This window comes from Natator depressus, chromosome 8 (genome assembly GCF_965152275.1).
Source record: "Natator depressus isolate rNatDep1 chromosome 8, rNatDep2.hap1, whole genome shotgun sequence".
In the NCBI taxonomy this organism is placed as follows: Eukaryota; Metazoa; Chordata; order Testudines; family Cheloniidae; genus Natator; species Natator depressus.
In genome coordinates, this window is record NC_134241.1 from 82784216 (window position 1) to 82809236 (window position 25021).

At 40.0% G+C, this 25021-nt stretch overlaps 1 protein-coding gene across 2 annotated transcripts in view; it reads right to left on the bottom strand.

The window, feature by feature from the left end:
• The window catches only part of ST6GALNAC5 (ST6 N-acetylgalactosaminide alpha-2,6-sialyltransferase 5), a 95089-nt gene that overhangs the window by 51063 nt on the left and 19005 nt on the right, over nt 1–25021 (bottom strand). The window contains exon 3 of one of the 2 annotated variants that reach the window (XM_074961502.1): nt 19733–19776. The exons of the other annotated variant lie outside the window; for it this stretch is intronic. Within the exon in view, the coding sequence (XP_074817603.1) occupies nt 19733–19776 (44 nt within the window). The remainder of the gene's footprint in view (nt 1–19732; nt 19777–25021) is intronic. 2 annotated transcript variants of the gene reach the window in all.

Sequence of the window (25021 nt, forward strand, 5' to 3'; positions counted from 1 at the left end):
ACTGGGATCTGGCAATGATGCCAGGTTCTTTCTCCCGCTTCGATCATTGCCAGTAATAGAGATTTTGCAATCAGTGCCAGCTGACAATCTGGATGACGAGGTGGACTGAGAATCAAGGTTCAAGACCTCCTTTTCACTTCTTGGTGCCAAAGTCAGCACAAGAAAATGACCAAGTGCAAATAACCCATGGAAATTGTAAACGGCTACTCCACAACATGCTTCCCCAAACCTAAGGAAGCCCATCTGCATGAACACTGAGACTGGGGCTCCATGGATGTCAGAGAGCCAACGGCAGCAAATTTTCAGTGGAAATCATTGCTACTGCATTAACTCCACCCACAGGGTTCTAATCCCCTCTGAAATAGAGGATTGTACATAGCTGTGGGGGGGAGAGAGCCAAGGGCAGCACGATGCCTGAATGAGTCATGCTGCCAAGAACAAAGAAGAGTCCAGACAGTGGCGTGGAGGTTCTGACAGGCTATGTAGAGTTACTAGAATCTACAGGATTTGACTTCAAATCCTTGGGCTCTGTGGGGTTTCATGGCCTTCTCCAGGTGCCTGTTAGTCTATTACCCCTGCAGGCGGTATGTAGGAAAATCTCCAGGAGTTTAAATTCATGGCATTTCAGGTAGACTCTTCTCTCTAGGGTTGCCAACCCTCCAGGATTGTCCTGGAGATACCAGGAATTAAAGATTAATCTTTAATTAAAGATTGTCATGTGATGAGACCTCCAGGAATCTGTCCCACCAAAACTGGCAATCCTACTTCCCCTCCCACAGGTTTTCCATGGGAAAAAAGGACCAAGATAATTGCACAATGCTTGGCTTGCCATGTATTAACTGTGATAATCCCAGCACATGGATTTTTGTAACATACAGTTTCAGGGCATTCCCTCTCTATGATCCACCAGGGGCTCCCATTTTAGGCTTCCAGTTCCCAGCCATCACCTCTCTTGGGCAGAGCCCCACATCTCACTCCCTCCTGATTGGGGATTTTAAAAGTACACAGGTTCATGCCTTACACTGTGATATGTTCAGCAAGATTGACAGCCTAGAAAGGCCAGCGTCTGCTCTTTGGTTTCTCTCTGAAGGCTATGACCAGTGTATTGCTCACAGTTATAATTTACCACACAGCTCTTTCTAAGCAAGCACATCTATTCTTAAGGAAAAAGCATTACAGAAAAAACATATTAAAACAATAAAAGATCCTATATCCATGGTAACAAGCTTAACAGAGGTCAACCTCCCCCCAACTCCAACTTATGGCTCTGGTAGGTTTTAGTCCTTGAAAACCATACAATAGATCAGCCGTTTATTTATAGAGGGTCTTTGATCTTGGCCTTCAGTATTCAGTAACAGGTAATCAGCACAAAACCTCTCCTCAGGACATAGCTTCAAAAGGTTGGGATCTTGCATAACCAGAGTTGGGGAATTTACATTAACCTCTCCCTAATAATTCCTCAGGAAATCTACATCACACATATTGGCCCAAAAGTCCATACTTGTCTGGCACATTTTCAACTTCTGAACTTCTAGGTCTCTTATCTGTCACCTCTCCCCACCAGAGAAGATACATACAATCACAGCCCACAATAATACATAAATTCAATACAATAAGGTTTTTCAAGGATATTGCAGGAAATTGCCTTATCTGTCACAATACATATTAAACAAAGCTAAGGAAATCAAAATCAAGAGTTAAAGAGCAGCGAGACAGGGAGGAGAAGGGAGAAGGCGGAAGCATGTGGATTTATCTCCTTTCAGCCAGGCCTCCTGCAAGGATCTTTAGTTGACCAGTTTTAGGAAACTGTCCCAATTTAACTCCAATTTTTCCAGGGTGAGCCGTGTATTGCACGGGATCCTCTCCTTTGCAGCCATGTCTGCCATTCCATTATATCAGTCTTTGTGCAATTTGGAAGGGGGTTTACTTTTCCAACTGTTTTGCAATCAGTAGAGCTTTATATAGGCATCTCCTTCAGTGTCACAATAGCCTACACTTGCTGGGCATTTGACACAAAAGTTGAGTGAAGTCTCTAGGATCATGTTCATTCTGGTTTTAAGCTTGAAGCTTGAAACAACCGGGCATGATCGAAACATATGTGCAGGCATGGCTCTTTTGCCCTCACCCTTTCAACATCGATCACTGGGAGTAGTTTTAATTTGGTAAAGTCTTTGTAGTGACCAGTGCACCTTAAATATGATTTTTTGTTGAAAGAGGTCCACAGTCAATTCCTTAATTTCTCATATTGCTCTACTCCATTGCCGGGGTGAGATATTTATTGCCATTCTTTGTTTCGTTTTTGCCTCATTAGATCTGTATTAACTCTTTGATGGGTCATTAAGAACTCATACAGTGTAGCTGTCAGTTTGGGGAAACTGCAAAACTTTCTACAAAATTCAAGCTGTTTTGGCACTTTGGACAGTGCAAGTACTTTCACACCAAATCCTGAGCTGAGCAGGTGACAGATTTGAATAGGCTGACATACTGCAGTAACTGGTGGGTTGTACTGTATTTAGAGTGAAGTAAATGTATGATCTGGTTCTCAGTATCCTTAACTGGGATATATATAGTATGGCTGTATACCATCCAGTTTTTTCAGATCATCATTTCCTCTCTCCCCACCCCAAATTTTAGCATGGGATTTCCCCAGACAGGCCTCTACATGAGATGACAGGTGGAATTTATGTCGGTGTGCTATACTGGCCCATCTCTGATGGTCCATATCGATGGTAGGGTTTAGCTCTTTTTGGTATCTACAATATCCAGAGCCTAATATAGCCACCAGTGGCAAGGGATGGGACAGTGCCTTCCTGATACATATCATGTAGATTTTTTTTACAGTGTTTCTCCATTGCATGGCCTGGTTTATTTCCCAGTGGGTCTGGGAATCCACACTTGGGACAAGATCCAGACAAGGGGAGGAGCTGAAAAGCTAAGGACAATGCTGGACCAAATATGCATCATCTCTCCAATGGACCTGCCGTGGATCAGCAGAAAAACTAATAGAGGGTATGTTACTTTTGCTCTTAAATTTGCCATTGTAGTTGGGAGAAAGTCCAGGGTGCAGCTGCAGCCAGGGGACGCTCCGGAACCATGCTGGCAGGAAGTGGGAGAGAGCACCCCGGGCCCAGAATCAGCACTTTCCTCCTGCAATCCCATAGGATATGTAGATGTTTGGGGCTGCCCCTGAGTCTTTGTTAGAGCCCACAGGGCTGGAACCTGGGACCATGAGCGTTTTGGGATGCTGATACCTTCACATAGCCATGGGTGGCTTACGTTGGGCTCCCAGGAGGGCACCCTGTAAGGTTGGACTTGGCAGGAAGCACCGCACAGCAAGACCTGAGTGGCAACCACTCACAGCCCCCGATTGGTCAAGACCAGTACTTAAAGTGGGAGCCACAAAGGGGTGTTGTTTGAGCAACAATATAGATCAACTTCCTGTCTCTGCTCCAGACCCTGCTTGTGATAGACCCTAGACTCTACCTCCCGACCCTGGTTTGTCCTCGACTTCGCTATTTGATTGCTATCTGTAACCTGGTGTCCAACCCCGATCTCCTGGTAACCTGACCCTGCCTGCCTCCTGATGCCTGACTCTCGATTCACCTTCTGGCTTGTCTCAGACTCTCACCTCCCGGTACTTGACTCAGCCTGACTGTCGACTTCTGCTCTGACCACTAGGTCATCCTGGTCGTGATGGGCTTGTTCCATGGATAAGGCAGTTTGGAGATCTAGGCATTAGCTCTCTTCTACACCAGGGCGAGATCAGCACCACAGTTACTAACCTAATCACCAGGGTATTACAATTTCCACAAAAGGTTCCTTCTTTACAATTTTGCCTTTTTTCATTTTTGTAATATATATAATTATATTGTTTGTAATACAGGCTTGGAAGGATTCGATTTTTAACAGTAAATTTTGATTCCACTCTATACACACACACACACACACACACACACACACACACACACACACACACACACACACACACACACACACACACACACCAACAAAAATATTTCTATAGATGATAATAGAAACTTACAGATGGGTAAACTAAGAAAAATGTTGCTTGAGAATTTATTAGAGTTTGATTTAAGGATATTTACTTTGTATATTTTGACATGTAATGTGGACAACTTGTGGTTTAACAGTTATAAAGCTTAACTATTTGAATCCCAGTATCCATTGTCATCAAATAACTGTCTGACTCCCCATAATTTCTTGCAACTGTGAAAATGTCAGAATTGATAAAAACTGGTGAAAAAATGCTTAAAGATAAACACTGATATTATAAAACCTGAATTCTGCCAAGCCTAAATATACATAAGGACAAATCTCCAGGGTTTAAGCTATATTAATATATTTTATATAAATGTATTATATATTGCTGAAGCCATGGCAATTTGCCATTAAATAATATTTTCAATGACAAATCTCCATGTACTAAGCAATATTCAGTCAAATGTTTGGGACATCCAAAAATATTTTTATCATAAACGAGAGTAATGGAAGTGTTATGAAAATATTTGGTTCACACATGTAGCTGAATGTATCATAAATTCTTCTTTTCAACAAAGAATGAACATTGTTGCCTACTGTGTAGGTCTTGTGGACATTATGGGTGCGGTTATAGAACATTTTGTATATATTGCTTGCATTACATCCACCTCATCCTTATTTCCATCACTAATTCTGTAATTTCAAGTAAGCCCAAGAGCACATCTCCAGTGAAGATATGAAATACAGTATTCCACTCACACCTACAGGGCAGCACGGATATGTCCCTGTTTTTCTAGGATCTAGATTTGAATGCACTGCTCTCAGAGAAGTACCTGCTGTATTGATCCGAGCAATATCTGAAAGGCAACACTTCAGCAATAGTTTCGCTCTTAACAAGAGTCACAAACACTGACTCAGCACATCTGAAACTGAGCTCTTACCACCCTTCACACAGATACATAACTATGGCTTATTGACATTGTATAATTTCAGAGCAAAATCACATCAATGCAGTGACATAAAATTACCTGCTATGTATGAGTCTCATATTCTTTCCTAATTACTTATAAAATGCACCCTAAACACTATTTCACCAGGAAAAAAATCTATGCGGTAGAAAATAGGATAAATAATCTTATTGGACACATGCTTTCCAAGATGTTAATTCTACTTCAATTCCTGTTTAGCAGAAGTTCATTAAACTTCTAGCCTGACCTAGAAAAGTAAATAAGTACTGTGTTATTCCCCTTCGAATCCTGAGTTACTAATAAGGAATTATAAATCTCTAGTCACTTTGAAAAACAACCAAATATATCACAAAGTGAAACATAACAGCAGAAGTTCTGTATCTTTCATGAAAATGAGACTGAAATGGAAGACTAAAAGCGTGATTTAGTTTTACAGACGGTGAATTAATACCATATTGCTTCAGCTTTTCTAAAGTGCATACATCTCCTTTCATACGGCAAGAGAGGTGATTAGCAATGTTCAAATAACCGAGTCCAGATTACTGCAATGTTATTCACCTTGGAACTCCTGAAAGATAATCAAGAGGGCAAGACTATAACCTTCACATGGTGCTCCTGTTACATGCTATTGATTAACACAACAAATGTCATCAAAAGGCTACTGGACATCGATTTGTCGATATGCCGGTATGATTAGCAACTATAAATATGTACAACTGGAATGAAAACAGGCAATTTCATTCACCAAGCCCAGTCTCCTCCTTCAGGCAGTCGTACTTCATTTTTTTCTAAAAATAGCTAGTCACTGCACTTACAAAGCACCTTTCATCCATAGATTTTACAGCACTTTATACAGATGGATAGAGAGAATTAGCCCCATTTTACAGGTGCGGAGAATGAGGAACAGAGAGGAACAGAGAAGCATAAATTGTTAACATGTGACTTAGCAAAAGTCATACTGCAAGCCAGTGGGAGATTTGGTAAACATCCTGGCTCCCTGCCCCTTGCTCTAGCAGCTAGAACATACTGCATTGATCTTGATCCAGCAAAGCATTTAAATGCATGCATAACTTTAAAGTACATGATTAATCCCACTGGAGCCATTTGTTGGATCAGAGCCTTGGTTTCTATACACATAGGATGAAATCAACCCCTAGTGAAGCCAGTGATAAAACTTCCATTAACTTTAATGGGGCTAGGATTACTCCATGCTTTCTAAAGCGTGCTCTGGATTTGCTGGGCCTTAATTTGATGACCTCAGTTGTATCATCCAGAATACTTCAAAAACAGTAGCATGAATTGTCATTAACTACAGCGATTAAGACTGTGTCTTATAATTAGATCCCTTTCAATGTCCTCTTGACTTGCAAATGTGTGTTTCTGACTTTCCCTTATGCTGCTTTCCATTTGATACTAGGATCTCTCTGGTCGCCCCGCCTGGTTCAAGAGTTACAATGTGTTTCCTGCAGGTAATGTGACCAAAATTGACCACACTTAGCAGGCATTGTTTATAATCCTGTTTCCTCTCTCTTGCTATAAAACACCTTCTTAAACACCCAATCCCCATTTCCAAACCTTCCTACTGTAGCTTCTTCCCACTGATTTTGCAGCTGAACTGCTTTGCAGTTCAAGTATTCTGAATATTGAGATTTCAAAATATTTATTCCATCCATGTAAACAAGGCACTTGGAAGGATTTTGCCCACATTATGAATACTATTTAAATAGGTGTTTATGTTCAGGCACTCAGATATCACAGTGATGAGTGTGGTATAAATGCCTAAATAGACCAAGATAGAAAATGTAGCCATCATTATCAGAATTAAGATAATTTTTAATAGATGAGATTTGTGCACAGACTCTGTCCTGCTAAGATCCTGTCATTGTTAGACCCAACCTCTCACATCCTTCACTTTCCTCAGATGTAAAATGGGTATAATAATATCAACCTACGTGAAAAGCATTCTGAATTCTTTGGAAGTAAGGTGCCATGTAAGGCAGAGGGAATGGTTTAGAAGTGTAAACATCAGTTATAAAGTACCAAGAATCCCTGGAACAACAAGGTCAAACCTGGTAAGGTAAAATTCAGCTTTTCATCATTCTGAGTTTCATGCCGTTTTCTACGTGGGGTTCTTTCAGATGAGGTCTTAAAATCCCAGCTCCTGTCTGTTGTGGACAACAAAGATTCCATGCCACTTGACCTGTACCCTTGGTCAAACTTTCCATTCTCCTCACTTCTCGGCAGTGTGCTTGCTATCTGGTTGCTGCCCTCCCATTACAGAGGTGGCTGTGTTGGATGGATGTTTGTAAGGCAGTTTGGTATCCTTTGAGATGAAAAGTGCTTGAGAAGTCATAACATAGCAATCCAATTTTAATTTTACCTGATGTACTTGTAGTGCTGATTTTTAATTTTCTGTCCATCCCATCTCTAGACCTCAAACTGCACTGTTAACTACATGGCTTGGACGCTATACCTGTGTGAAACTGAATAAAACTGCTAAACTAAGATTGCTTTCAAGAAGGTGTTGCCTAGCCTCATTAGCAATACAAAAGGGCAGGTAATTGAAATACATGCAAGAAGCTATGAATTCAACTGGTCAAGTAACCTGACAGTTGCTTAAAGCAATCTTTACCTAGACAAAGAGAGAGTTAATTAGAGATATGTAAATAATTTGATTTCTAGTGTTTCAAGTCTGGAAGGTCCAAATGTTCTGTTTAAATAGGTGATCAAAGCACAATGGATGAGCCCCACGTAAAAAGGGAAATAAATTATAATGGAGGATGCAAAATAATCATGTCAACACACTGTGTACCAGGGAGATGCAAATAAATGGAATCTGAATACTTCTCATTCTGTCAGACCTCAAACAAGGCTCTGACATTTCTGTCTTTCCTGGGCTGCTCTGTGCATGTCTCCTATGTTGTTAAGTCCCATGAGTAATGTTCAATAAGAGGAAGTCTTCCGGTCATGTTCCTCCAGCTGTGCAATGGCACGCCTGCCCTGGCAGATTCTATCGCTTCATTCTTAACACGTGGAAGTTATAATAGGTTATATTTGGTCCAGCTCCCAAAGAGGGAATGTCTTGCTCGAAAGCCGGTACGTATTTTAGCATACTGGGGAAATAAATCTGTTTTGTTACTACTGACACCTCCACATCAAAGTCAGAAGGCCTAGCCACTGGTGTTGGGGGTTTCCTGGGCACATGCACAGCCCTTCTAAGAAGGCATGTCACACTCCTCACAGCTCTGACAGAAAAAGACAGCTATGGCGTTGGGCTGTGGGAGAGCCAAGATTTTACTGCTCTGTAGTAAACCAGCTAAAATCTACCAATTCTTCTGTAAACCGGAGAGTAATGCTAGCAATGGGACATTCTGTGTTTCCACTTCAGGTGGTTTAATATCACCTATTTTTATTTTCTGTTTTCTCTCGTCCTGTAAAACACTAATAAATCCTTCTTTTCTTTAATCTAAGCTTAATTGGGTTTTTGGCTGTTATCAGAGGAAATTGCTTGCTGGCATTCCTGAGGAAAGCAAAACGCTGTCCTCAGGAAGGCTGAAGATAACAGTCAGTGCACTGGTCAAGGGCAGGAGAAAAGCTGTTATGTCTTTCAAAGCAGTGCCTCGGCGGGGACAATGGTATTATGAATACAAGATGGGCCAAATGACTAGAGAACACAATGCACCATCAGAGACCGCTATGCATGTAACATAGTACTATTAGGGCATAGTATCATTACGCAGGAGCAGGAAAGAAATGAGATGGGATAGCTTATTTTCATAAGGGAAGGGTAATAAGTTTTGGTAAGGCACCTTTACACCAGTATATCTGCACCTACCCTAGGAGGTTGCACCAATTTAACTCAGAATTTAAAATCCAGAGGGATCTTGATCAATTGGAGAACTGGGCTCTAGACAACAAAATGAAATTCAACAAAGACACATGTGAGGTGCTATCCTTAGGGAAGAAAAATCAAATGCACAGATACAGAATGGGGGAAAACTGGCTTGGCAGCAGGACTGAGAAGGATCTGGGAGTTGTGGTGGATCACAACCTCAACATGAGTCAGCAATGCGATGCTGTTGCAAAAAAAGCAAATGCATTAACAGAGGCATAGCATGCAAGCCACAGGAGGTGATAGCACTGCTCTACTCGGGGCTGGTTAGGCCTCAGCTGGAGTACTGTGTCCAGTTTTGGTCACCAATGTAGAGAAAGGATGACGAGAAACTGGAAAGGATCCAAAGATGAGCGACAAAGATGATCAAAGGGATGGAATGCAAGCCCCATGAGCAAAGGCTGAAGCAAAGGCTGAAGGAACTGTTAGTTTGGAAAAGAGGAGATTGAGCGGGGACACAATAGTAGTCTTTAAGTACTTGAAAGGCTGCCATAAAAAAGTTGGAGAAAAGTTGTTCTCTCTTGCCGCAGAAGGTAGTCCACTGGGTTCAAACTACAGCAGAGGTGGGCAAACTACAGCCCACGGGACCCTCCTGCCCGGCCCCTGAGCTCCTGGCCTGGGAGGCTAGCCCCCCAACTCCTCCCCTGCTGTTCCCCCTCCCCCGTAGCCTCAGATCACTGCACCGCCGGCGCAATGCTCTGGGCAGCGGGGCAGTGAGCTCTTGCCAGACAGCACAGCTGCAGAGCCGCAGCCTGACCCGGTGCTCTGTGCTGCACGGTGCCGTGGCTGGCTCCAGCCGGGCGGCACGGCTGCCTGTCCTGGTGCTCTGGGCGGCACGGCTGTAGCGCCACCAGCCACCCGTGCTCCAGGCAGTGCAGTAAGGGGACAGGGAGCAGGGGGGGTTAGATAGAGGGCAGAGGAGTTCGGGGTGGTGGTCAGGGGGCGGGGGTGTGGATAGGGGTCGGGGCGGTCAGAGGGCGGGGAACAGGGGGGTTGAATGGGGGCAGGGGTAGGGGGGGACAGTCAGGAACAAGAGGGGGGCTTGGATGGGGCGGCAGGGGGCAGTCAGAGGCAGAAGTTCCAGAGGCGGTCAGGGAGAACGGGTGGTTGGATGGGGCAGGGGTCCCAGGGGGGCCATCAGGGGGCAAGAAGCAGTGGGGATTGGATAGGGGACAGGGGCAGGCCACGTCTGGCTGTTTGGGGAGGCACAGCCTCCCTTAACCGGCCCTCCATACAATTTTGGAAACCCGATGTGGCCCTCAGGCCAAAAAGTTTGCTCGCCCCTGAACTACAGCATAGTAGATTTAGATTAAATCTCAGGAAAAACTTCCTAACTGTAAGAACGGTAGGACACTGGAACAGATGCCTCGGGAGGTTGTGGAAGCTCCTTCACTGGAGGTTTCAAAAGGAGACTGGAAAGCCATCTGTTTTAGATGGTTTAGACACAACAAATCCTGCATCTTGGCAGGGGGTTAGAATAAATGACCCTTGCAATCTCTTCTAACCTATGGTTCTATGATTCTAACTATTTCAGTAGAAAAATCACATCTCTAACCAATATAGTTAAATTGGTACAGAAATTGTGGGCAGACCAGTCCTCACTGAGGAGACATTACACCACAAGTGTGAATCAAGGTCTTAATAAAAAATAGACTGACACCATTTGTTTGCACATCCAGGACTGAAACAACCACTACAAACACACCGGGAACATTTCTTCTTGGTAAGGGCCTTCTGCATGCGTGCACTAATGACATTCGACTAATAGTTCTCCACATGTTATTACAGAGGGTTATACACCAGAGGAGGGTCTGATCTGGTGAGGTGCTGAGAGTTTCCCAAGAGGTGCTGAGTTTCACTGCTCCACTGGAGTTCAGCACCTGGCAGGTCTGAGTTTGAAATTTGTATTTTTCCCTCATGTCACTGTGCTGTTTAGAATATTTATTCAGAATGTATGTATTCCAAATACTTCCATTTTCAGAATACAATTTAGAGTATAGACAGAGTAGCAGGCTGTTCCCTTCCCAACAGCACTGATAAGAGCCAAATGTTTACAACGTAAAACTATCTGAGAAGCAAAGTAGCAGATCTCTATAGGGCAGGCTTTCAGAAAAAGGTAACTGGTAATCAATCTGAAAGAGGCTTAAACCAAGTTATCCTACATGCCCAGAAGTGCTCCTGAAACACCAGACTTATTCTGGAGTACACCAAAAACTGTAATGTTTAATGTAAAAAATATTGGATGTTTCCACTCCACGGTTTCCGAACATCCCATACCAAATTCTATCAAACTAATTTGTCCTGACACTGATGTATAGTTAAGATCTTTTCCTCCAAGATCTCCTAGCAGGAGTACATGTCCAGCCAGTGTGTGAGGTGTTAGGATCAACACACACACTGTATAGTCTGATTGGATTTTTTTCAAAAAGAAGACTGCACAAACACTGGAAATTTACCTTTTCTTTTGTGCTGTCCCTAGCATTGACTATTGTTAACCCTAGCTGTACCCTTAACACTGACTCCCTACAATGCAAACCTGCTCCCCGAGCCACAATTCCTCTCTTCAGCTGCTCTAAACCAAGCAACTTGGAAAAAGACTGTAATATCCATAATTCTATTACTGCTATTTTGGAAGAGGGCTTGTGGGCAAATAAATAGCCCTGAACTAAATTGTGTTCTGTGAATTATTCTGATGCATAATTTGTGTTTAGAATACTCTTTGTGTGCTAAAAACAAGGCATGTAAATAACAATGGATATATTTTTATATTTGGATTCACTGAGCCCATTATGAAAAAATTGATTAACCGTAATCCACATTCAAACAAACACTAATTTAAAGAGACAGCTCAGAACCAAAGAGGTGGTGAACAGCTCACCAATATGCTTCATTTAGGCACAGAGGTAAGGGTTGATGGGTGTTAATTTCCAGCATTTGTATTGAATGTAGTGGATTTCATGATATTTTGTGCTTCTCGGAGTGGTTATCTCCCAGCCACCATATCACGTTGTCATTCCAATTGTCAGTATTTAGATATGAAATACAGTACTTAAATTCAATTACAATATCCACTAATAGAGGTCACTAGGAAATTCCTCATTAGCAGAAATAATTTGGTTTAGAACTTCTATTATTAAAAATTATAAACATTTCCAAAACAGTGGCATATTAGTTTTTAAACAATTAATATGTACTCCTACGGTCTGATTCTGAGCTGTTTTACATTAGTTTTATAGTGGTGTGACTCTGACCTCACTTATTTCTTATTTTATACCAGTGTAAATCAGATTAGAATTGGGCACCCTGTTATTTTTCTTTTTCAGCATTCTGATGGGTTTGGGAACACACCAGATTTATAAATCTGATGTCTTGTTTAGCAATCACTGTTTTATAATAACACCAACCGAAGGAGCTTAAATCTTTAATTCTCAGGAACTTATTTATATGAGATATCAAGTTCAAGTGCACAAGTTGTCATCTGGATCAATTTGAGATACCTTTGTCAATTCAACATATGAAGGGTTAATTCCAAACAACTTAAGCCCTTTAACATCTTCTAAAAACAACTCATGACCTATCTTGCAAAAAAGTCACTTTGCAATTTGCGTTGGAGGATTTTTTTTCCCTTCATCTCTTTCAAATGCAGCTTTGCATTAGCATATTCAATAAAGCAAGTAGCACTCCAGCTCTATTAGTTAGAACCAGTCTTGACCCTCATTTCAGCCTAATTGGAGATAATTACTTGATACTAATGTAAAGTGTCAAAGCCATTCTTGAATTTCATTGAGTTATTATTAGACAGATTTTGGTTCAAATCACTCCAAATACTTCAGTTTACTTTTAATACTCTTTCTCTCTTACTGACAGGTCATCATGGTCCTTCCTTGCACATTCAAGCAAAACTCCCAAGAGACTTCAGGACCAAGTCCATAACTGGTACACGCAATATAAATATTGGTCAGTTTGTACAAATCCTTCCAATATAAGATGTACACCTGTTAAACTGAAACATTTTAAAAACTACATTTCGCATAGGTGGAATGTATGGCATATTGTGTTCTGAGTGCACTACTGTATCTGACATATCTCAGCTATGTAGAAAGCAGTGACTGTTTTTTGTTTGGGTATGTCCTATGTGCTGTCAACAGCGAGGTCTGTCAAGCAGTACGAGCAAATATCTTGAAATTCAGTTACGTCTCAGTGGATGGCTGGTTCATTTTATGGAGTCTAGGTTGGAAGTCTGAAAATTAACATGCATACATTTAAATGAATCATGTCTGTGCATTAAGTAGTCACTACATTACTGATCTCTATGGTAAGAGGACCAGAGCTATTCTTTGAGGCTCTTGAAATATCAATTAAAAAAAAGGCACACAAGTCTACTTTTCAGTGAATATCTAAGCGGCTCCACAGCCATTAGTCTACAAAGAGTGAACGGGATACATTCTTATCTTTTTTATATGGGGGAGTCACACGCCCAACTCCCATTACACTAAGTGGTGATCATGGGGGTAAAGCTCCAGGAACCAAGATTAGAATGTGCACCACAGTGCTAGCATTCCACATGTTCCAGAGACTGGCTAGATTTTTACTCATCGGTTTTGAGTGCGCCCAAGGCTCAATGATTGTTTCATCAACTCAGGTTTGTTCCAAGTATAGCTCATCAGATTACAACAATCTGACAGATGTTAAAGTACTTTACAGTGTTAGTTGATGAGCACAGCGTCACAACAATAGAGCAAAGCGGATAGACAAGCAGGATCTTTCTTCTCTAAATATATGCTATTAACTATTGGGATTATTCCTACGTACTTTAAAAAAATAATACCACCATGTAGGTTTGCATTAATGTTCTGAGACAGAATCTGTATATATTGAAATATGACAAATATGACTTTTTATATTCTTAATATATGAGAACCAACACGAGAACATGAGAACTGACACTTGATCTGAGATAGAGAAAGGCACATACCTATGAACTACCTGGGTGCTGAATAATGTACTTGAGATATGAGGCAAAACCCCCATTAAGTGCTTCCCCAGACCTCGGGTATGTATGTCAGTTTGACAATGGTGCTTCACAGAAACATTGTTCCAGTCCCCTACAGCACAGTAACTGGTTTATATCTGAAGTCATTAATACAATTTGTTTCTTAATTTTTTTTATTATGCTTTTATATCTTATAAAACATTTCATTTTCTGTCACATTTCCAAGACATACTTGACACAACAAGGACTGACACATGAGAGCACACACATGCACGCATAATGCACTGTTAATTAAAACCTCAGTTTTACTGGCACAGAAGTCACTCTGGGAAATTAGAGTTTACAACCACTGAAATAGCATATGGTCAGTGATTTCCTCTGCAGATGCACTTGTAAGAAGCACTGAATACTTCAGTAAATCAGCTACTTAGTCTATCCTGTGATGCTCTACCTTTCTCCTCGATTTTTTGCTGGTATATGATATAGTCAAATTATCTGCTTTTCCCATTATTTGAACATACAAGTATCAGGTTGGAATTAATTATAACAGTCTCCTCCTCTGCATGATGCTTCAAAAAAACTCAATAATGAATAGGGAACTGGTGTGCTGTGACCACTGTTTATCTCACTGATCGCAAGAGTCTCCTTTTTACCTTGTGCTTCCCCTGTCTGTTTGATCTATCCACTTGTCTCTCATATTACACTTAAGCTGCAAGTTTTTGAGGCAGGGACTGCCTATAATGTTATATGTTTGTACAAGCCCTAGCAAAAGAGGCTTGGACCCTTAGGTGCTACAATAAAAGAAATAAATAATAACAATCGACACAAATTTCTTATTGATTCGACTCATTTACAGCAGCATCCTTTTGTGTCTCTGATTCTCTGGCTAGAACAATTAAAACTTTTCCTTTTCATCCATAATCAAAATACTAATTCTATGAAGGACAAAAAATAGCAGTGAGACTCATGTAACTGAAATGTAATAACCAGAATTAAATTACTCTTCCAAAATCTCTAGAATCTACAGTTTACAGGATCTATACTTCACTTGGGGGACACAGATTTACTCAGCAAAGGACAGCAAACTCCCAACACCCAAGACAGTAAAGACTGTATTCCTCCTCTCTGAGCTGAAAATGGTATTTTCAAACAAATGAATTCTGATCATTACTGCACAAAAAACGCAAATGTTTCTACATGCTAGAAAATTACCTTATTACTGTATGAAATGAGAAAAGCAGGGGGGGGGAGGGAAGAGCTTTTTATGTCCAGGGTTTTCATCTTGTCACAGGCTCCATCACCAGCATTATGGATTTCACCATAGTGATAATAACTAATAAAGGTCCACACATGCACAAGTCTCAATAGCTGTTTATTCCCAGAGAAAATTGAATCACTTCTTGAAAGACCCATGTTCTGTTCTAAAATGGTTCAAGGCACTCTATACTACCAGGGGAAGTTAAAACCATTCTGGCATTGGACTGGGACAACAAACAGCTCATCACTCATCATGTCACCAATTCAGCAAGATTTTTAACCATGTGTCTAACTTTAAGCGCATAAATATTCTCATTGAAGTCAACTGGAGTAGTTACATGCTTACATTTAGGCACATGCTTAAGTACCTTTGTGGACTGTAAACTACAGCTGTAATTATACTCAATTCTTTCTGCCAGTGTCTTTTTCGTGCATCTGATGGTGGTGTTGCTAGTTTCAGATCCACAAAGTGCCTGGTCTGCTTGTGCAATGAAGCCCAGAATGGCTACGGGAAAGGGAGAATCATCCAATAACTTATCAAAGATAGCCCTTGTGTCAGTATTCCCCAAATCATGCAGATTCCTGCCCAGGTTTACTCAGATGAATGGAGAGGCACTGCACACCTACTGGAGGCATGGTTTCCAAAGTACAGCAGCACACATTCCTTGGCTGAGGTGTGTATTTGCACAGTGAAGGGGGCACTAGAAAACCAAACTGGGGCAAGACAACTATTCTGATGAAGGCCATTTCTTCAAGTTTCCAACTGTGGAATCCAGTAAGGTTTGCTCTTTAATAAATATTTCATGATAAACACAATCTTTGGAACTTGAACACATAGTTAAGTACTGTAGTTATTAAACATATATAGAGTTTGAAATGTTCAGCATAGTTAAAAATACCAAATATTTTACAGGCAGAGTAATCTGGGTTTCCCTGATTACGCACTGAACTCCCTTGAATCTCTTACAGTGCTACCCAAGCTCCTGGATCACTAGTTACTGTTCTTAGTCTTTTGGGAGATGTGTTAGTGCATTCCAGGGATAATTGCTTAAAAATAGTTTGGGGGACTAGATGGTTTCTGGAAATGATAATTATACCTTTCAGATGTAGGTGACTGATGTGAATCCAGGTCTTGCTGATAGTGACCCAAAGTTGAGATCATATGACAGCAGTTAGGCAATGTAAGATCAGTGGCAGTGTAAGTTGAGTTCTCCATCTTTACACCACACACTAACTCTATCATAATTTTTACCAAATAGTCCTCGTTTGCACTCTGAACAGAAAAGCCAGACTCGAGCTGCTCAGCATTTTCTCAACAAAAAGTCTTTTAATAGAAAAAATGGCCTTTTTTAATAAAACATGTTTTTGCAAAAAATTATCAACATTATAGAAAGTTTTAATTTTTTCAAAAAAAGTGTGCCCTTTCAATATTTTGTAATGTGTTCGTTGAAAACATTCTCAAAATGGTCATCAAGGCTTTTATTTACCGAAAACTGTGGGTTTGGTACTTGAAAAATGTTGATAATCATTTTTATGGTTTTAGTAAAAATTTTGTGGAAAAGTTTAAAAAATGAGAAACTTCCAATCCCTTAAAATTAAAATAACTTTTAATTTTGACATTTTCCACAAAAATGGGTTTTCATTTTTCAACCAGTTCTACCAAAGAATGAAAGTATATTCACGGACATAGAAACTAATTTATGTTCTTAGCCCTTCAGGCTAGTCCCTCCCCAGTCAGGACTGAAGCAGAGAGCCAGAACAGAGAGGGAAGCTTATACTCTCTCTACCTATGCTACAGCTGTCCTGTGGGTGCACAAAGAACTTCAGCCTCCAAGACTATCCAGACAGCATCTTGCACACACGCTCCATTCACTTCACTTAAAACAGAAATTGATGATATATTTGTAGTATGCAAATTACTTCATATTAAATTGCTAATTAAACAATGATGAATTTAATTTGGGGCTCACTTTATCTCTGAGTGAAATAAGCAAATAGTACCCCATTTGTTTTCCTGTTTATGGTCTCTTTGATCTACTAAATACAAGGAATATATTACACTTTTGAAAAACATTTTGCATATTCAGCACGTTATTTCTTACTAACAAAGACCCTGAACCACAATCTCAATTGAGGAACATACAGAAATTGTTCAAAAAGAGGGACTGTCCCCTTTCCAGTATATTATTTATAAATCTCCACGAAAAACTGCAAAAATGCAGACTGCTCGTTTAGCCTGTTAATGGCAAAAACAATATTCCCTGACCTTCACTACTTTTCACATAATCAATTTTTAGAATGCAAGTCTTATTCTTCATGCAATTACCTGTATATGAAGCAGGAATCTTTCCAGCTGTCACAAAATATCTACAACGTTCTACAAACAAACGTATTTATACTGGTTCCAATAACCCAAAACCTCACATTTAATATCAAACAATATTTATTCCTGCACATTACTGACAAAGGCTGGGTTTGGGGGTCTGACGTCAAATATAACTCCAGTTTTATTATAGTGCGGATGTCAAAGGGATGCCACTGCTTATTGGTAATTTGTTCACCATTCAAATTCAAACCATCCTTTTTTAGAATTAAAGTTTTCTAAGCCAAAAGAAATTAATCTGTAGCTGCACTTGCATTAAGAACATAGGCCTAATTGTTCAAAAGTGACTAGAGATTTTGCAAGCCTCAGTTTTTGCGTGTCCAACATGAGAGACGCAGAAGGGGCCTGCTCTCTGAGAATCAGGCCCCTTTAAGGGGCTTCACATTGGGCACCCAGAAATTGAGGCATCCCAAATTATTAGCCACTTTTGAAAATTTAGGCCATAGGCATTTTAATTACAGATGTGGTGTGTATTCTCTAAAATTACTGAACGTCAAACTCTATTTCCCAGCTGAAGATATTAACCTAAGTCTTAATCTCATCCAAATATTTGTATCCTCATTATCAGTGATGGGCAAAAATGAATTATTACAGGCCATGAATATTAATCCTAAGCAGCACATAACCTCCAAAATCAGACTTAGGACAGAAGTAAGGATGGGGTTTAGAAAGATCAAAACACCAAGACTGGAATAATAATGTTGACAGACTGAGGAAGTAAGTAGCAAGAAAGGGCATCAGGCAAGAAAACATGGAATTTACTTAAAGCCTCGCAATTAAATTGTAACGTGACAGAAGCAAATGACAAAAGACTTCAAGGTAGGCAAGTCTCTAAGAAAAGTATCACAGAGGGCATCAGAAAGTACAGTCCATGGAGAATGATCCAGAGTAGTTTTGAAAGGAAAAGTTGTCTATAAAGGGGCTCATGTGCTTCTTTCAAACATGACTTCGATATGTGACTGGTAGAGAAGATCAGAAAAAGAGATGACACTCATTAACTTTTTTTCCTGACATCAAAAACAGGTTAAGAAGGAGAGGGGATCAAAGGCACACCCCACATATCAATAGACCAGCTAAAGCAAGCAGTGAAAGATGATTTTTGAAGAGAAAATGCCTGAGGAAGGGAGGATGGATCAACATTAATCCCACAAAGGATGATTCCAGAGAATAAAACTGAAATAGTAAACTGCAAAGCTAACAGCCTCCAATCTGATGAGCACAAAGCTTTTCTTAAGAGGCTGACCTGCTGCACTGGATTTCAACCTATAGAGAGAACAAAAAAACTTTTGATTAAGATCATCTATAACAAAAAACCATCAGGCGGTAAATGAGTTACTAGAGATTATGAATGCATGCAATCTATCATTCTATAGAGACTATGAGACACTTTTTGATTCAACAGTACTAAGGACAGACAAAAGTTACATTTTGTTCCTGGAAAATGCACATAAAAATTAGACCTCCAACACATTTCTGTACAAAGAAAGTCAAAATATCAAAGAATAACAAGCATGAGATACAGAGGGCAACAACAGAAGATCTTGCATAGACTAGTTAGGAAAAATAACAAGGACTTTTCATACACAAAAAGCAGATAACCCAACAACTCGTGCAAATGAATGGGAGCTATATTAACTCCACTGATAGGCAGAAAACAAAAACTACCTGAACAAAGAACATCAGTGGGAAGACAGTATAATATATTTGCCTGAACTGTGCTCAGACCAACTGTGAACTGAAATGGTCACCAGGCAATTAGGAATAATCTACGGCAGGAGTATGTATATGTAAATATATATATAAGTATATGTAACCTGCTGGTGAATATGTATTACAGATCCCCCTCTGTGCCTGATCTGCTGAGGATGTGAGTCTGTTATAATTCCAGCTAGAGAAATTTGGCTCAAGCTGCACAAACACATGCTTTTAGCACTGGAAGTCCCTGCTTCAATTCCTAGTGTTAGCCAAGATAGCGGTCATCACATATACATATGTTCACACACACACACAGCTAAATAAAACACAGACACGTATTAGAATCGAGCAACCGTTAGACTCTAATGGGGCTACAAATATTCAGCATATCTGTATGTGTTTGCAACATAGAAACCTGAATTTCTAACTATCAGTGAGTTTGAGGGGAAGAAGGTGTATCTGTGCATTTTCAGGGGCAGGGAAGGGGCCAAACATGAGGGAATATGGAGAAACTCTGCAAGGGAAACTTACAAAATTGTCCTCACCTCTGATAACCTCCTGCCATTTTTCTGAAAGGAGCCATCTGCCCCTAAGTAAATATATGCAAAAATTGTTTGTGAGTAATGGAGAGAGTAAACAACTAACATATTACATATTTCAGCATTTATTATATATCCCGGAAAAATGGAAACAATGATGGTGAAAACTTGGTCCTATCAAAATCAATGGGAGTCTGTCATTGACTTCAATAAGGTCGGGATTTCACCCTTGACATTTTACTGCCCAACACTAGTTGTCTTTGTTTAATAAATTCTGGTTGTGTATGAGATGAATGTGTACATTTTAATTTGTTTGATACTACATTCCACACATTAGGCTTTCTGACAATCCGCCAAAAAACAGAGCTCACCCCAAGGGCGAATTTGACATTCCAAAAGGCAATCCTGCCAAGGGAAGATGTTTCCTCAGACACCACAATTTCAGCCGATAATGTTTGCAAGGCACCACAAAGAGGAGCACCACAAAGGGGGCTGGATATGGCCCTGTGTGTTTTTCTGCCATGAGTGGTGAACAACTAAAGTACCAACAGTCTCTGAGAGGGTTTGAAGGTAAAGATCATACAGAAGGGTCAGGGGAAGCAGTGGATTTAATCCCACTCTCATTGGAGTCAATGACATATTTCTCCTTGACCAAATAAGTATGTTAGTAGCACTTCATCCTTATGAAAATCATAATGTGCCTAGTCAATCCTGGCTATTTAAATTCAAGTTGACTAGGCTCTAACCATAAGACTACTGATTCTCCTCCCTTCTTCTCTCATCTAGTAATTTGACTCCTCCCCAACCATACACACAAAGGACAAGGGGTAGTAACCTTGCCTTAGATAAGTAAATCTTCAATAAGATTCCCAATGATTTCAGAGGGCTTGGGATCAGACCTATGCTGAGGGAAATACAGTATATCCATATACCTAATGCTAAACTGGCAAGGTTTTAAGGGTGACTGCTGCACATCTCAAAAATGCATATCAAGTAATCAACAAAGCCCACACCAGCTCTAAATAACCAAAAACATTACAGCAAATAAGCACGTTGAATAGTCATATACCCATTTCTCATTGGTTTCAATGGGACTCAGTGTTCCATACCTGATAAATTATATTATATAGTTGATGCAACATTACATGAATAATAATGGATATTTGTTTGTTTTTAAGTTCATAATTCCATAAATACTATTTTCTATGTTGTATCAATTTTAGGATACATAGAATACATCACATCCTATTACAATCAATGAGGGTGAAAATACAATTATTGAAAATAAAGTTCAGATTAAGACAAAGATGATGACCTTTCAGTATTTCTTCACAATTTTCAATAGAAAAAGAAGACAAGGAAATTTATGACAATACAGCTAAAGATAGGAGGAAAAAGAGACAACAAAACGTATAAAGAAAAGGAGTACTTGTGGCACCTTAGAGACTAACCAATTTATTTGAGCATAAGCTTTCGTGAGCTACAGCTCACCTCATCGGATGCATCCGATGAAGTGAGCTGTAGCTCACGAAAGCTTATGCTCAAATAAATTGGTTAATCTCTAAGGTGCCACAAGTACTCCTTTTCTTTTTGCGAATACAGACTAACACGGCTGTTACTCTGAAACAAAATGTATGACATTGTCTAAAAGTATGAGATGGATTTAGAATCTAATAGCATAAATTATTCTTGGATATTTTCAAATGAATAAAAGGATACAACAAGGTAGCTGGCACTTATTTCTTACTGTTTACTTCTTGATTGTGCCCTATCAAGCTTAATTTTCTGTCTATAAATCAAACACTGAAATCATCACCACTTTCCATTCAAAAACTGAAATCTAGGTTCTATAAAATATGGTTAATCTTCTGGAAAACAGCATTAACACTGGCATGCACAATTATATCGGAATCACAAATAAACAGATTTAATAGACTTCTGTAAGACCTGCATAGATAAACTCATCAATCAAATGTAAATGCTTGAATAAAGCAATAATGCTATGTATTAAACATGTCTACAGAGAACAGATAGATTCGACAGTTGCCAAAAAGAGCAAAATGAAGTTGAGTATAATTGTTAACATACTAGTTCTCAAAAGAAAAAAGGGGCTGTGCAATCCACAGAAAGGGGGAGGAAAACAGTCATTATGATGAAAATGAAAATAAATGAGAAAAAGGCAGACTATAAAGAGTGAAACATATCAATATGCCCTGTTGTGAGTTTTAGTATGAATGTACTAGTACAAAATAGCTATCTGAGTTTTGCACAGCTTTTCATGTGCTCTACAGAGGCTTAAGATTTGTCTTAATTTAAAAATCTGAGTTCTTCCCATGGTCTTCCACAACAGTAATATTGAGCCAACATAAATCTATTGTTGCATCTAAAGAAACATTTTCCTTATTATTCCCATATATTTAATCACGTCTCTTCTGCTTCTTGCTTTTTTAGAGCACCTAAATGATACAGGGTGGTTCCTACAAGTCAGTGAGTTTAGAGTAGAGCTGTGTGAATAACTGGTTTTTGGGGGTTCACTGGCAGTTTAAAAAAAGACTTAAAAAAACCTGTTTGCTTTTAACCAATTCTGAAACTTGTTGGGATTTTAAGCAAATTTTAAAAAGTCTATTTCAGGTCACACAAAATGGTTAGTTTTGTTTCTAGGCATTTTCAAAAGGCAACATTCACAAAACAGCCTGAGAAGGAGTTGCTGCTGCCAGCCCCCTTATAACTGTTAGCCTGGTGGTTAGGGAACTCCCATGGGATGTGCCAGCCTGGAGCAGGGACTTGAACCCACATCTTCCTCCTCAGGGGAGTGCCCTACCCAACAGACTAGAAAAGCTTCAAAAACAGACTCCAAGGAGAAACTGCTGAGCTTGAAATAATATGCAAATGAGATACCATTAACTTGGGTTTGAATAGAGATGGGGAGTGGCTGGGTCATTACACATATTGAATCTATTTCCCCATGTTAAATATCCTCACACCTTCTTGTCAACTTTTCTAAATGGGCCATCTTGATTATCACTACAAAAGTTTTTTTCTCCTGCTGATAATAGCGCATCTTAATTAATTAGCCTCTTACAGTTTGTATGGCAACTTCCACCTTCTCTGTACGTATATATATATCTTCTTACTATATGTTCCATTCTATGCATCAAATGAAGTGGGCTGTAGCCCATGAAAGCTTATGCTTTAATAAATTTGTTAGTCTCTAAGGTGCCACGAGTACTCCTGTTTTTTTGCGGATACAGACTAACACGGCTGCTACTCTGAAACCTGTCATTCTAGAGGTGGGTCTTTCTCAGTCTCTCAAAGCCAGTCCAGAGTGGGGAGTTCAACATGTGTCTCCTCCCGCACCCCAGGTTCATCTTGCTACTCTGGAACAGGGACTTGAACCAGGTCTTCCCCCCAAGGAGAGTGCCCTAACCACTGGACTAAAGATTATAAGGAGGGGGCACCACACCATGCCTTCATTTCATGACTGGTACCAAAGTCCCCTAGGGAATCTAGCCCTTTTTTTTTTTTTGGTCCGAAACTATTTGGGCAAATTCATGACAAATTCGCAAACAGTTCCATGTTGACTAAAACTGCATTTTCTGGCGAATATAACTATTAATTCAAAAAATGTTGCCCCACTCCGCTTTAAAGGCTATTATTATCACAATCTACAAGTTAAAGGAGGAACATTTTGCACTGAATTTTGGAGCATAGGTTTCCAGTATTACATGGTGTAATGCACTGAACATGCACTAAAATGAGGAAATGACACATAGGAAAGAGGACCTTAACACAAAAATACACCCATCACTCAGTAATGGTATACTTCCATTTAAGGATGGATTGAGTTGATACATGGTGGTACAGTATACTGGCACTCATTGAGAGCATGAGTTTCTTCAGAATTTAACCTTTACTGAAAGAAGATTATGTCTCTAGCCCTTCTGACTTCAAAGACAGACTTCCAAATATGACCCAATGACACACTGGCCTCCTGAAAGCCTGAAACAATCATCTCTGAGAGGTATCTATGGCCCCATTTACCTAAACAGGGTTATTGCTAAAGCCCAACAGCTAAAGTACTGAGCAGAGTCAAAGGAAACATGCAAAGAATCATCGCTGCTGAATGGTGTCACAGATATACGAGATAATATGTGACAGCCCGACACAGAGCGGCAATGCTTGCGCTGTACCATTCATCATCCATAACTGATGACAATGCTTTGCACTGATTCAGCAGCTACACAAAGTTATTCAACTTCACAATGCAAATGTTGAAAAGCTCTGTTTGGATGAGAGAGAGACACTTTCCCACCTCCATCTCCCACTTCATGGTGGCTGGGATGAAAGAGTTATTTTCTCCCCCCACTCTACACCCCACTGTCAGGTCTAGATAGTGGGGTTTATAAACCCCACTATGGGTTTTTTGTTGCATCTGTTTACTTTCCTTTGCCCCGTCCTTCTGGCTGCTAGAATAAAAGGCGTTTGGGGCTTCTCCAAGAAGCACGCAGGGGAGAGGGAGATCCAGGATTTGCCAGACTGTTGGTCTGTGTCTTTGATGGTTTCATCTCCCACGAAACAAAAAAGAAAGATTTAAAGTGAATGCCTAGAAGTGTGACATTGATTTCATTCTTTTAGCTGTGATTCGGGGGTAATAAAACTGAACCACTTGCAAAAGGCTTTGAGAATCTCAGATAAAAAGTGCAGTGTAAGTGCCAAGTATTATTTTATACAAACAATTAATTGAATATGAAATATATTCTTGAGATGTGTTCATATGTAGCTCAAAGCCAACTAGTTCATTGCCAGTCGAATAGCAAAGTTTGCTAACAGGAACCTGCCTGCTTTTATGGCCCCTAAGTACAGAAGCTGGTACTTGAAAACTGCCATGCTATTTGTTTACAAACTGCCTGTAAATTTAAAAAAATCCTTGCCACTAAAGACAAATTAAAACAGGTCTTCTTTAAATGCTTGGTTTTAATAAAAACATCTTGCGGTAAGTGGCGTTTGATGGAGATGTGTCCTGCGCTAAACATCAGTCCTACAAGTACATGTCCCCAGTGAGAGTTTAGAGAAATGCTTGAACAAATTGTTTAAGACAGGGAAATGAGTATTTGGCACTGGGGTTGTTATATTTCTGGTTAGATGTAGGTGCTGATAGTATTTGTTCTATATCTTGACTCTTTCTCAATAGTCCCTGTAGGGATGAGAATTAAGCGCTGAAAAGTGGGAGCTAAAGCAAAGATTAGAAGATACCACACTCACAACACCTGTTCTGGCACACACATGAAAAGGTTC